This window comes from Ovis aries, chromosome 24, assembly GCF_016772045.2.
Source record: "Ovis aries strain OAR_USU_Benz2616 breed Rambouillet chromosome 24, ARS-UI_Ramb_v3.0, whole genome shotgun sequence".
In the NCBI taxonomy this organism is placed as follows: domain Eukaryota; kingdom Metazoa; phylum Chordata; class Mammalia; order Artiodactyla; family Bovidae; genus Ovis; species Ovis aries.
This window is the reverse complement of record NC_056077.1, coordinates 42,070,424-42,081,457: the sequence shown is the minus strand read 5'-3', so window position 1 is coordinate 42,081,457 and position 11,034 is coordinate 42,070,424. Positions and strand designations below refer to the sequence as shown.

At 63.3% G+C, this 11,034-nt stretch overlaps 2 protein-coding genes across 11 annotated transcripts in view; one reads left to right on the top strand and one right to left on the bottom strand.

Annotated features, from left to right (window-relative positions):
- Positions 1–11,034, bottom strand: part of C24H7orf50 (chromosome 24 C7orf50 homolog) — a 77,926-nt gene that overhangs the window by 32,639 nt on the left and 34,253 nt on the right. The window lies entirely within an intron of this gene.
- GPER1 (G protein-coupled estrogen receptor 1) lies at positions 1,877–9,380 on the top strand. 2 transcript variants are annotated; one of them, XM_060406114.1, is made up of 3 exons: positions 1,877–4,832; positions 6,821–6,894; positions 7,632–9,380. In XM_060406114.1, exon 3 carries the CDS (start codon positions 7,822–7,824, stop codon positions 8,884–8,886), a length of 1,065 nt encoding a protein of 354 aa, XP_060262097.1. In that variant the 5' UTR covers positions 1,877–4,832; positions 6,821–6,894; positions 7,632–7,821; the 3' UTR covers positions 8,887–9,380. The 2 variants fall into 2 exon arrangements, with proteins under 2 accessions (XP_060262097.1, XP_042096362.1); XM_042240428.2 differs by lacking the exon at positions 1,877–4,832 and adding an exon at positions 5,578–5,792.

Sequence of the window (11,034 nt, the reverse complement as noted above, 5' to 3'; positions counted from 1 at the left end):
CTCGGCCCCCCCAGGGGCCCGCAGTGTACACACCCGCAGGCAGCAAGGCCCTAAGAAGCCAGTTCTGCTGGCGGGCACAAAAGGGGCAAGGGGCCAGCCGAGAGCAAAGGGCCAGGCCGCCGGGTGCCCCAACGCCAGCAGGCTGGTGGGCTCAAGGTTACACCCCCGCGTGCCGAGGCCCGTCAGAACACGCAGCCCACGAGGGGAGGAGTCTGAGCTGGGCGGAGGCCAAAGGGCAGCGCGGCGACAAGCACTCGCCGGAGAGGGCGCCCCCCCTACAGGCAAGCAGAGGGGACGCAGAACCACCGCGACACGCGGACCGCACAGGTTCCCGCTCAGGACGGCCAGCCAAACCCGAGATAAGAGCCCACGGGAGGGGCGGTGCGTAGCTAGCGCCCCCGGCGATGTCCACAGGACTCGGGGGCGCCCCCGGCCGGACGCGAGCCTCCCCCGCGCAGACTCGGGTCTGGAAGGAAGCCGGGCAGGCCCCAAGAAGCTAAAGAAAACTCAGCAAGCCGGGACGCCGCCCTCCCACGCCCCCCACTCACACCCCACACAGCCTTCTAGCCCCAGGAAGCAGTCCTGGTGAGCAGGGCCGGCTTCCTAGACCCCCTCAGGGCTATTTCTGGAGCCCCCGCAGAGAGCCACGAAGGGAACACAACATCCTCAGGGCCCGGGCTGCGGAAGCTCTCAGGGGACCGAGGCTGGACCTTGGCAGCCCTTTTGCAAGGCTGAGGGAGGGGGCCCAGAAGGCCCAGTCCTTGGCCTGAAACTGGCACCAGAATAAGCCAGGGGGCCCGTCTCCTCAGGAAACTCTGAGCCTCATGTGAGAGCCTCGGAGCGAGGGTTCAGGCAGGCGGGCCGGTGGACAGCCACGTGGGAAGACGCTGGTGGCTTCACATGCTGACAGCGCTCCCCTGAGAACCGGCCAGCCCGCCCTTAAAAACTCACCCAAGAAGAGGAAGCACATGTTCAGGTGGAAAACCCACCTGCAGGTTCTGATGGCAGCTCTGGCTCTGGAAAACAAACCCAGAAAGGACCCCGCAGCGCTCCAGCCAGCCGCCTGGCCACACTGCGAGTCCTGTGGGGCACATCGCCGGGCGGCCAGGACGCCGGGCATCGAAGGTGGGTCGCGCTTAAGCACAGATGCCCTCCGACCACGGACCTCACCACGGGCACGTCCTGAAACACCAGTGACCCGGTGCCGTCGGAGACTCACAGCTCAGCATGGGGGGTCAGGCCTGCACCAGCGTGCAGCCAACTCAGTGAAAACGAAAGTCACTCCATCGTGCCGACTCTTTGTGACTCCGTGGACTACACAGTCCGTTGGATTCTCCAGGCCAGGATACTAAAGTGGGAGCTTCTCTCTCTTCCAGAGGATCTTCCCAACCCAGGAGTCAGACCGGGGTGTCCTGCATTGCAGGCGGATTCTTTTACCAGATGAGCCACAGGGAAGCCCCCTCAGCTCAGAGCAAATCTATGGAGAAAGTGGCTAAGGCGGCTGCCTGCGGGAGCCCCGAGAGCCACGCCCCTCTCCGCCTGGCTTCTCCTGGGGGGCGGGGCAGTGGAGCCCAGGCTGGTGGGAGTGGGGGGGGGAGTGGGGGGAGTGAGGGGGGGAGTAAGGGAGGAGAGAGCAGGTTGGGGGGGAGTGAGCGGGGATGGGGGGAGTGAGCAGGGGGAGTAAGGGAGGAGTGAGCAGGTTGGGGGGAGTGGGGGGGAGTGAGCGGGGGTGGGGCGAGTGAGCAGGGAGAGTTTGGGAGGAGAGAGCGAGTGGGGGGGTGGGCAGTGAGCGGGTGGGAGGGGGCGCAGGGAACTGTGGGCAGTTTCCTGAAAGCATCTCAGCGTCTCCTGTTACCCTTCCAAACTCGCTCGAAGGGGAGGTCAGCCCCGCCAATGAGGTGGCTGTCACCAGTAAGGTGTGTTCGCCAGGGTCCCACTGGGAGGGGGGCTTGGAGCCCCTGGACCCACCACTCTGCACCAGGCAGTCCCCCAGTCTGGGGAATGAGGGAGCAGACACGGCACCCGGGCTGGACCCAGAGGGCCAAGGGAGGGGTGGGCCCCCACCTCAGTCTGCAGGTAGCTGAGGCCATAGACTCACAAGCCTGAGGCCAGGAGGGAGCAGAGCGCTGCCCTGCACCCTGGAGGGGAGCGAGTGTCCCCTGCGGGCCAGCCGAACATGAGGCAGAGCACCCAGCACCCACCCTGGGGCAGGGGCTGTTCCGGCATCCACCACGCAGAGGGGAAGCCGGGGCCTGAGTTCAGGTGACCTTGGCCAGGCCAGGACACCAACTCCCGTCTGTGGACCCCACGGCCTCCCATCAGACAGCCCACCGCGCAGCGAGAAACGCGATGCAGTGAAGCCGGGGCTCCTCTAGCCCCGAGGAAGGCCCCGGCCTCGGACAGAAGCCGGGACGCGGGAAGAAGCGGGCCTTGGGCTGTTCCGCCAGGTCCGAGGAGGCCGGGAGGCGCTGGGCGGCCAGGTTCAGCCGGGTGACAGCCGCCGGTCGCAGCCGCGGAGCAGAGACCCCAGGGCCAGAAACACCGACTGCTGCTCGACTGGACGTCAGGACGCCTGCCGATGCTGTCCTCCGACCTGGCCTTGCCGTTCACAAGGCCTTTTCTCCAGTTTGCCTTAAAGAGACAGGCCAGCTCGCTTCCTCTCGGTCTGGTCGTCCGTCTTAATTCTGGCGTTCCTCAGCACGCCAGCGATCGCGCATGGCCGCGGCTCTCGGACCAAGGGAGCCAGACACGGGCCGGAAGCCAGCGGGTACAGACCACCGGCCCCACGCGCGGAGCGCACAGCAGCGTCAGGACGCGGGCCCGGCTCGCTGTGGGTCAGAATAAAGACAGCACGTCGACGAAAATGCACACCACGCAACGTGCACGCAGGGCGTCGGCGTCACACACGTGTGTACGGGCTCGTGCGACAGGCACACGCGAGAGCTACAGACTGCGAGCCACGGCAAACCCACGGGTGCAGAGGAGAACGAGGCCCGACGCGCGGCCTATGGCCACCACGCGCCTCTGCCCCGCCCGCCTTTCGGCCTTTGGTGGAAACAATTTCCAACTTTATTGCCGTCAATTTCCTCTGAACACACAGCAGTGTTCTCTCCCCACTTAAAAGTCTGAGGAGCCGGGACATTTACATGGAAACAGGTGATTTTCCCGCGCGGCAGCCTACGCCTGCGCCTGCGCAGTTATTTAAAGGCCTCCCTCCAGGACTCAGAGCCCCCACCCCGCAGAGAGGCCGCAGGGTCAGAATTTCTGGGTCCAAGGCGGTGACACCCTGCCCCCAAGCCACTCGCGCTCCAGCCGCCGGTCCTCAAAGGCAGAGGCCCGGGTGAGACCTGCAGGATGCTGGAAATGGACGTGCTCGAGCCCCATCCGGGAAACCTTCCGCAGACCCCTCCCCGGCGCACCCGCGGCAGGGCGGGACTCAAGGGCACTTGTCCATCTGTGCATACGTCAGCGCGGGCGGCAGGAGGTGCAGAGGATGCTGGCGGTGGAGGCCTGGGGGTCCCTGTACCCACCCTGCTCCAGTGCGACCTGGCTTGAATCTTCCCGGGACTCATCACTTCCCAGGCCTGCCCAGCCACCTCGAGAACCGGGTGGAGCCCAAAGGCCTCCCTGACTCAGGGCAGCCCGGCCCTCCCCTGCCCAGCGTGCGCGCACAGCCCTCGTCGCGTCCAGGCACGCGCTCAGCTGTGCAGCTCTGCCCCTCGGTGCAGCGGGCCGGCCGCGCCGCGAGCACCGAGGAAGCGCCCGTTCAAGGCTGGGTGTTCACGGTTACAGACGCTCCCCACGCCTCACAGGAGGCCCGCCCGCAGAATACCGACAGGCCTGATGCCTCTCAGGCAGGGCCGGGCCCTCACACTCAGCAGCGGCAGGAGGGGAGACGCCTACCCATTCGCAGCCACAGGAACACGAGGCCTGTGGCGTGGCAGCCCCAGCTCATTCCCGATGGTGAGCCCGAAGCCCGGTTCACGGCCCTGGGTGAGCTCGGGACACACTGGGTGTCGGGATGTCGTGCTCAGGTCGCACAGGTGGGGCTGAAGGCTGCGTTCCCGCCAGGAGGGAGCGGCTGTGCGGCAGGGGCGCGGCTCGGCTATTTCGGGGCCTGAATTCGCGCTTTATTTGTTTAACTCGAGAGGAAGCTGCACTTTCTCATGACTCATTCCCTCAAGATGGCGTCTCCAGCGTTTCTAGTGCGGAAACCATCCTGTGTGCAGCTGGCCAAAATTAGGTCTGAGATCAGATCAACCCCATCCATGTTATTGGGCCATCCTTTAAAAGGCGAGCCTATCAGAAGCAGAGCTGGGAAAAACCCTAAATATCAGATTTTTCCATAAAAAGTTCACAGTATTCTGCTGAAAATAGGTGCGTGCCTGCTAAGTTGCTCAGTCGTGTCTGACTCTTTGTGAGGCTCCTCTGTCCGTGAGATTCTCCAGGCAAGAACACTGGAGCGGGTTACCATGCCCTCCTCCAGGGGATCTTGCCGACCCAGGAATCGAACCCACATCTACTGTACTGTCAGGCGGGTTCTTCAACTTTAGCGCCACCTGGGAAGCTGCTGAAAAGGGACCTCTCCTAAAACACACCCCTGAAGGGTGTCAAGTCAGCGTCACTCTACCGCCGTGGAGCTCATCGCAGGATGCGGCAGGCAGCGCGGGGCTGGGGACCCAGGCGCATCCACACTCCCGCCCGTCAGCAGCCCTCCGCTTGCGGGAAGCACGCGCCGCCCCAAGGCTCCCACTGCAGCAGTCCGCCTCATTCGTCCGTCATCCAAAGACCACTCAGACTTCAGTCGTACAGCTTCAAAAAAAACCCAAAAGGTAAAAAAAAAAAAAAAAAAAGACCACACACCAAGAGGAAGATATGAGATGGGTTAAAATGCAGTGTTGATGACAACTGCGGAGCTCACGCCTGGGGCCCCTCGCCCCAGACGCTGGGGCGGCTCTGGCAGCCTCTCCGCGCCGCCAGCAGGTGGAGCGCGAGCTCGGTCAGCACTGGGACGGGTCGGGCGGGAGAGCAGGGGTCGTGGCAGGAAGAGGGGTTTTCTGCAGCAGCCGCAGGGCGAGCCCTCCAGGGGCTCTGGCGGAGTCGGGTGGGTGGGGGCGGGGGTGGTGAGGCTGAGCGGGCTCCTCTCCAACAGGACGCGCTGCCCAGCCTGGAGCTCACCTGCCCCTCACTGCTCGCTGGGTCTGCATTTCTGTCTACAAATGTCGAGATTTGCAGGTTACATTCTCTATGCATAATTCACACGCTGCTGGCTAAGGAGATTTAGTGGCGAGTCGTAAAGGCAGTCTCTTGCTAAAACAAGCAGCAATATGTAAACTCCGACAAAGAATAATAGTTATTCTCTGAAAGATAAACAAGACCCACTTACAGTCCCTTCAAAGTTAAAAAGGAAAGTTTGTATCAGCAGGTGAAGAAAAGCCAGCCCAACTGCAAACTTCCAGGAAGACGGGTGGTGGGGCCCAGCTCAGTGCCGCAGGGTGAGGAGGAGACCGGCACTGAGGGGGTTACAGGCGGGCTTGCGGATGGTCGCTGCGCCTATAAAGCCTGCAGCCACCAGGGGCAGGCCTGGCCGGAGGGCGGCGGGCAGGCTGGCTGAGGGCTGGGTGCCGTGCTTCCTGCTCCTCCCCGCTCCTTGCTAGAGCCCTGCAAAGGCCGATTCCACCCCAGTCCAGAATCACTGCTGGGAGACGTTGGGAGGCTGGCTGAGCCCCGCTCCCAGGGACGGGACAGGTCCGCTCAGGGCAACGCACGTCGGGTGGCCAGAGGCAGCACAGGTAAGGGGGTCCCAGGCGCCCGGATGGGCAGGGGCCAGGCAGCTGGGTTGGGCGGGCTCGCCTGGGGTGGTGAACAGCGGCCGGGCCAATGTGGACAACCCGTGCGCCCCCACTGGGACTTCAATACGGAGGCTCAGCGGGAAGGTTCTTTTGTATCACAGGACAGCAGGGATGGTGAACGGTTTTTGTCCTCTGACAGCCGGCACTTTGCTTTCTCCTTCAGTGAGGATGCCCACCAGCCTGAGATTAATTTAATATGTAGAACACATAGCTAATAGATCTCCCTGGAAAAGGAAATGGCAGCCCACTCCAGTGTTCTTGCCTGGAAAATCCCATGAACAGAAGAGTCTGGCGGGCTACAGTCCCCGGGGTCGCAAAGAGTCAGGCGCGGCTGAGCCACTCAGCACGAGAGATCTCACAAGAACGCGGCTCGTTTTCCTAGATCTGGACAAGCGGTGGCAATCTGAGACAAGACAAGGGCCCACTGTTTAACACTCGCCTTTCTATCTGAATTCGTGGCCAACTTTCATGAGCAAAGTGTGTAGCAGTTAAGACTCATGCCTGTCTTTTCTCAAGACTAGCACAGAAACAGCAGCAACGGTGGAGGATGGGAGAGCACTCGGGAAAGAAGAGGGCAGGGGAGCACTGCGGAGGCCGGGTGTGCCCCACGGCTCTGCTGGCCCTGAACTTCCGGAGATCAGCCCACAACCTCCCAAATCCCCACATTAAAAAGAGCAAAGCAAATACTCTTAAGCAGCTTTTACAAATAAATTTAAAAACAGAGGCTCTAAACATTACAGATGGGATCCAAGAAGAGTGGCATTTATCTGGTTCAAATTGGGATTACCGACCAGAGACGAATAGAGAGCACGGAGCCACCAGTAAGATCCAGTGTATCAGCCCCAGAAGCAGAGGCTACCGAGTCTTTTTAAAGTAACTGACTGGCGGGTCCTGATGTATCTCTTTGCTTTCCTTGTTTTTAACGGTGCTTTCCTGATGTATCTCTTTGCTTTCCTTGTTTTCAACAGTGCTTTCAAGCGCTTGCTCAGGAAGTGTCTGTTGCTTTGGCAACACTTTGGAAGCGATTCCCAACCATCTGCAGGTGAGGCCGGTTGCTAGGGCTCCTCGCTCCCACCCAGCTGCCTGGCCGCCTGCCCCCCACCCCAGCCCGGGATGCCCCGCTACCCCAGGCCCTGCCCAGAGGCTCAGGGAGCACATGAGCAGAGCCTGTGTCCAGCTGGGCGCTGGCGACCACCAGGGCAGGACTGGCAAAAGCAGAGGTCCGGGAGGGTTTCCCTCCCAGCCTCCTGGTCACAGCACTTCTAGGCTGCAGGCAGCAGGAAGGAGATACTTCTGGTTTTACAATAACCGACAAAACTAAGACAAATTTTAAAATTTAGGTCCTGAAACAATGACCACTTTTTTCCATCTCATGTTATGAAAACAACTTCACGTTCAGCACCCGAACTCAGGATTGGCCAGGACCACTGGGTCCCTGCACCTGTGCAGCTGAAGAGCAAAGCCGGCTGCACCTTTGGCGTGCGCTGGGTCCACTCTTCCAGAGAGTCACCTTTCCCCTCTCAACCTCCTAAGGCTCCCCACCCCCCACCAAGACACCCTGCCCTGCTCCCTCAGAGCTGTCTCTGGCGGGCCTCAGGCCCAGGGCCCTGGAGCCTCGGGAGAACCCGGGTGTGTGATATCTGTGTGTGGCTCCCCTGCTCCAGCTCAGGGCTGGCCACCCTCCGGGCCGAGGGGACACACCGCAGCCCACCCACGCGTGTGTGCTCCCCCGCGCCGGCGCACCCTGGCGCCCGCTGACCCTCTGCTCTCGCTTCCCAGGTGCCCCAGGGTGAGGGCGCCGCCTCTGGCTGCACAGGTGCCCAGGGACCCGCTCTGGCCTCACGGTCGCCTGGCTCACTTCCAGGAGCACCACCTCTCTCTCAAGATGCGTTTCCTGCTCAGCACGAGCTTCCGGGAGCAGCGCAGCGCATCCTGAGAGGCCCGCCGGCCCCGGGGCCCCCGGCTTGACATGGAGCTGCCGACCGGCGCCTACAACGGCACTGCCGCAGGGCTGGAGCTGCCGCGCGCGCTGGCCAACGGCTCGGCGGCGCTCTCGGAGCGGCAGCAGTACGCCATCGGGCTCTTCCTCTCCTGCCTGTACGCCGTCTTCCTCTTCCCCATCGGCTTCGTGGGCAACCTGCTCATCCTGGCGGTGAACTTCCGCTTCCGGGAGAAGATGACCATCCCCGACCTGTACTTCATCAACCTAGCAGCCGCAGACCTCATCCTGGTGGCAGACTCGCTCATCGAGGTGTTCAACCTGGACGAGCAGTACTACGGCATCGCCGCGCTCTGCACCTTCATGTCGCTCTTCCTGCAGGTCAACATGTACAGCAGCGTCTTCTTCCTCACCTGGATGAGCTTCGACCGCTACCTGGCCCTGGCCAAGGCCGTGCGCTGCGGCCCGCTCCGCACCAAGCCCCGCGCGCGGCTGAGCTGCGGCCTCATCTGGCTGGCCTCCGTGTCCGCCACGCTGGTGCCCTTCACGGCCGTCCACCTGCAGCACCGCGAGGACGCGTGCTTCTGCTTCGCGGACGTGCGGGAGGTGCAGTGGCTGGAGGTCACGCTGGGCTTCGTGCTGCCCTTCGCGGTCATCGGCCTCTGCTACTCGCTCATCGTGCGCGTGCTGGTGAGCGCGCAGCGGCACCGCGGCCTGCGCCCGCGGAGGCAGAAGGCGCTGCGCATGATCCTGGCCGTGGTGCTGGTCTTCTTCGTGTGCTGGCTGCCCGAGAACGTCTTCATCAGCGTGCACCTGCTCCAGCGCGCGCCGCCCGGGGCCGCGCCCTGCCAGCGCTCCCCGCGCCACGCCCACCCGCTGGCCGGCCACGTGGTCAACCTGGCCGCCTTCTCCAACAGCTGCCTCAACCCGCTCATCTACAGCTTCCTCGGGGAGACCTTCCGCGACAAGCTGCGGCTCTACCTGGAGCAGAAAACCGGCCTGTCGGCCTTGAACCGCCTCTGCCACGCGGCCCTGAAGGCCGTGGTCCCGGACGGCGCAGAACAGGCCGAGGTGAAGCTCAGCAGCACCGTGTAGGGGCCGCGGGAGTGGACGGCGCGCCCCACGCGGCCCTGGGGCATCTGTCCGCTGGCTGCTCCCACAGAGCCGTCCCCTGCCTCCGGCACACGCTGGGCCCAGGGCAGACGCTTCTGAAGCCCCTAAGGAGAGCAGAAGGGAGGTCGCTGGGATGAAGCAGCCTTGTTTCCAGGCAGATGTGCCGTGAACCCGCCATCTCGGGGACAGAACTCACGGCTGACTTGAGCTGGAGGCGTGGGGTGGGCTCCACGGCGGGTGTGCACCAGGCCCCCACGCCTCCCTCCACACCGGGGGGCACCTCTGTGCACAGCCTCTCTGCACCTCCTGAAGGGTGGGGCGCAGCAGGTGTGTGAAGAGCCTGCCTCTGAAACGGAGTGGACAGTGGCGACGTAGACAGAGACCCTTCTTGCTAAAATATAAGAAAGAAGACCTAACAAGTCGGGCTGTTCAGCCTTCTGTCAATAAAACTGGCGCCAATGCCTCTGACTTCTCCATCTAACTGGTTCCCTGTGGGGGAGGGGAGCACTCAGACTCAGCCGCAGGGCTGCCCCTTCCTCCCCAGAGAAACACCCATGTCAGGAGGCCAGCCCCCTGGCCAGATGGCGCTGTCTGAGCCCTGGATGCCCCCGGCACGTGGAGGGCACCCCACACACGTTGCACACTCTGGGCACCAGGATAAGCTTCTTGGAGGGGCCTTCAGAGGGGAACGCTGGACAAGGTTTAGGTGACAGGAGATGAGCCAGCTTTAGTTCTAACAGCTCTTCATGGGTGCAAACCTCCAAAAAGAGCCTTTGTCCCGAGCAAGTACCTACGTTCACCAGGCGTCTCCAGCGACTCAGGCCCCACTGAGGCTTGCTTCCCCTGTGAGCGCCTGTCTGAGCAGGTGAGCGCTCTTATCGAGCCCCCGACCCTGGCAAGTCCCCGTCGCAGGAGGAGCCCCGGGGCGGGGTGCTCACCTGCTCTTGTCCCAGCTGAGGTGGGGGGCAGGGGCGGGGAGACAGCATGTGAGAGAGCCAGGCCTCTCCCAGCCCCTCCAGCAAACCCAGGAGGCGCGTGGGCAGCCTCGAGCCTGAAGGGCAGGCACGGGCAGAGACCCCGCCTTCACCGGAGGGCTCTCCCCGACTGGCGCTCTTGAGCCCTTTTCACCCAAGGGCCTGGCGCTCACACCGCCCTCTAGAGCCTGACAGCGGAGGCTGATCTGGCCTTTCTGGCACGAGAGGCGCAAGATGACAGCAAGGCGCCCGATGGCTTTGCTATTTCCTGGCACCCCCGCTCGCCCAGGCAGCAAGGCTCCTCACAGCCCGCCAGGAGCCCAGCGGCGGGGAGCGGCCGGCACAAAGGCCGGCTCGGCACCCAGTGTGACCTCCCAGAGGCCTGGGGCTCTGTAACCCACCTCCCACCCAGGCCCGCGCCCCTGCGGCAGGAGGGCGGCACTCACGTCAGTAGCTGGGCTGTGCACCCACCCCATCGGAGGGAAAGCTGGGTACCTAAACCACCCCCTGGCTGGCCCTTTACCCCACGGGTGTGGGGGAGAAACCCTGAGACGATCCTCAACCATCAGGAATCAAGCACATTAGTGAAGCGCTGATTCATTCCTGAGGCAGAGCTGCTGCGGCAGAAGCAGACGGGAGAAGGAAGGGTGGGCGCAGAGCCGTGGGGGGTGGGAACTGGGGCTGGACTTTGGCCCAGCATCTGTGGCAGCAGTGAGCACGGGGCGTGTGGTGTGCTGTGCGTGCTGGGTGTGAGCACGGGGCGTGTGGTATGGAGTGTGTGTGCTAGGTGTGAGCACGGGGCATGTGGTGTGATCTGCGTGCTGGGGGTGAGCACGGGGCGTATGGTTTGGTATGCATACTGGGTGTGAGCATGAGGCATATGGTGTGGAGTGTGTGTGTTGGGGGTGAGCATGGGGCCTGTGGTGTGCTGGGTGTGAGCACAGGGCGTGTGGTGTGGTGTGCATGCTGGGGGTGAGCACGAGGCGTGTAGTGTGGTGTGCTGTGTGTGCTGGGGGTGAGCACGGGGTGTGTGGTGTGCGGTGTGCTGGGGGTGAGCACGGGGCGTGTGGTCTGGTGTGTGTGTGCTGGGTGTGGAGGGCACGTGTGCGCAGAGTGGGCACCTGAGAGGGCAGGGCAGCTGCACAGAAGCGCCTCC

Excerpts from the sequence above, each read along its gene's own strand:
- GPER1 (XM_060406114.1), top strand. The coding sequence starts at position 7,822 with ATGGAGCTGCCGACCGGCGCCTACAACGGCACTGCCGCAGGGCTGGAG.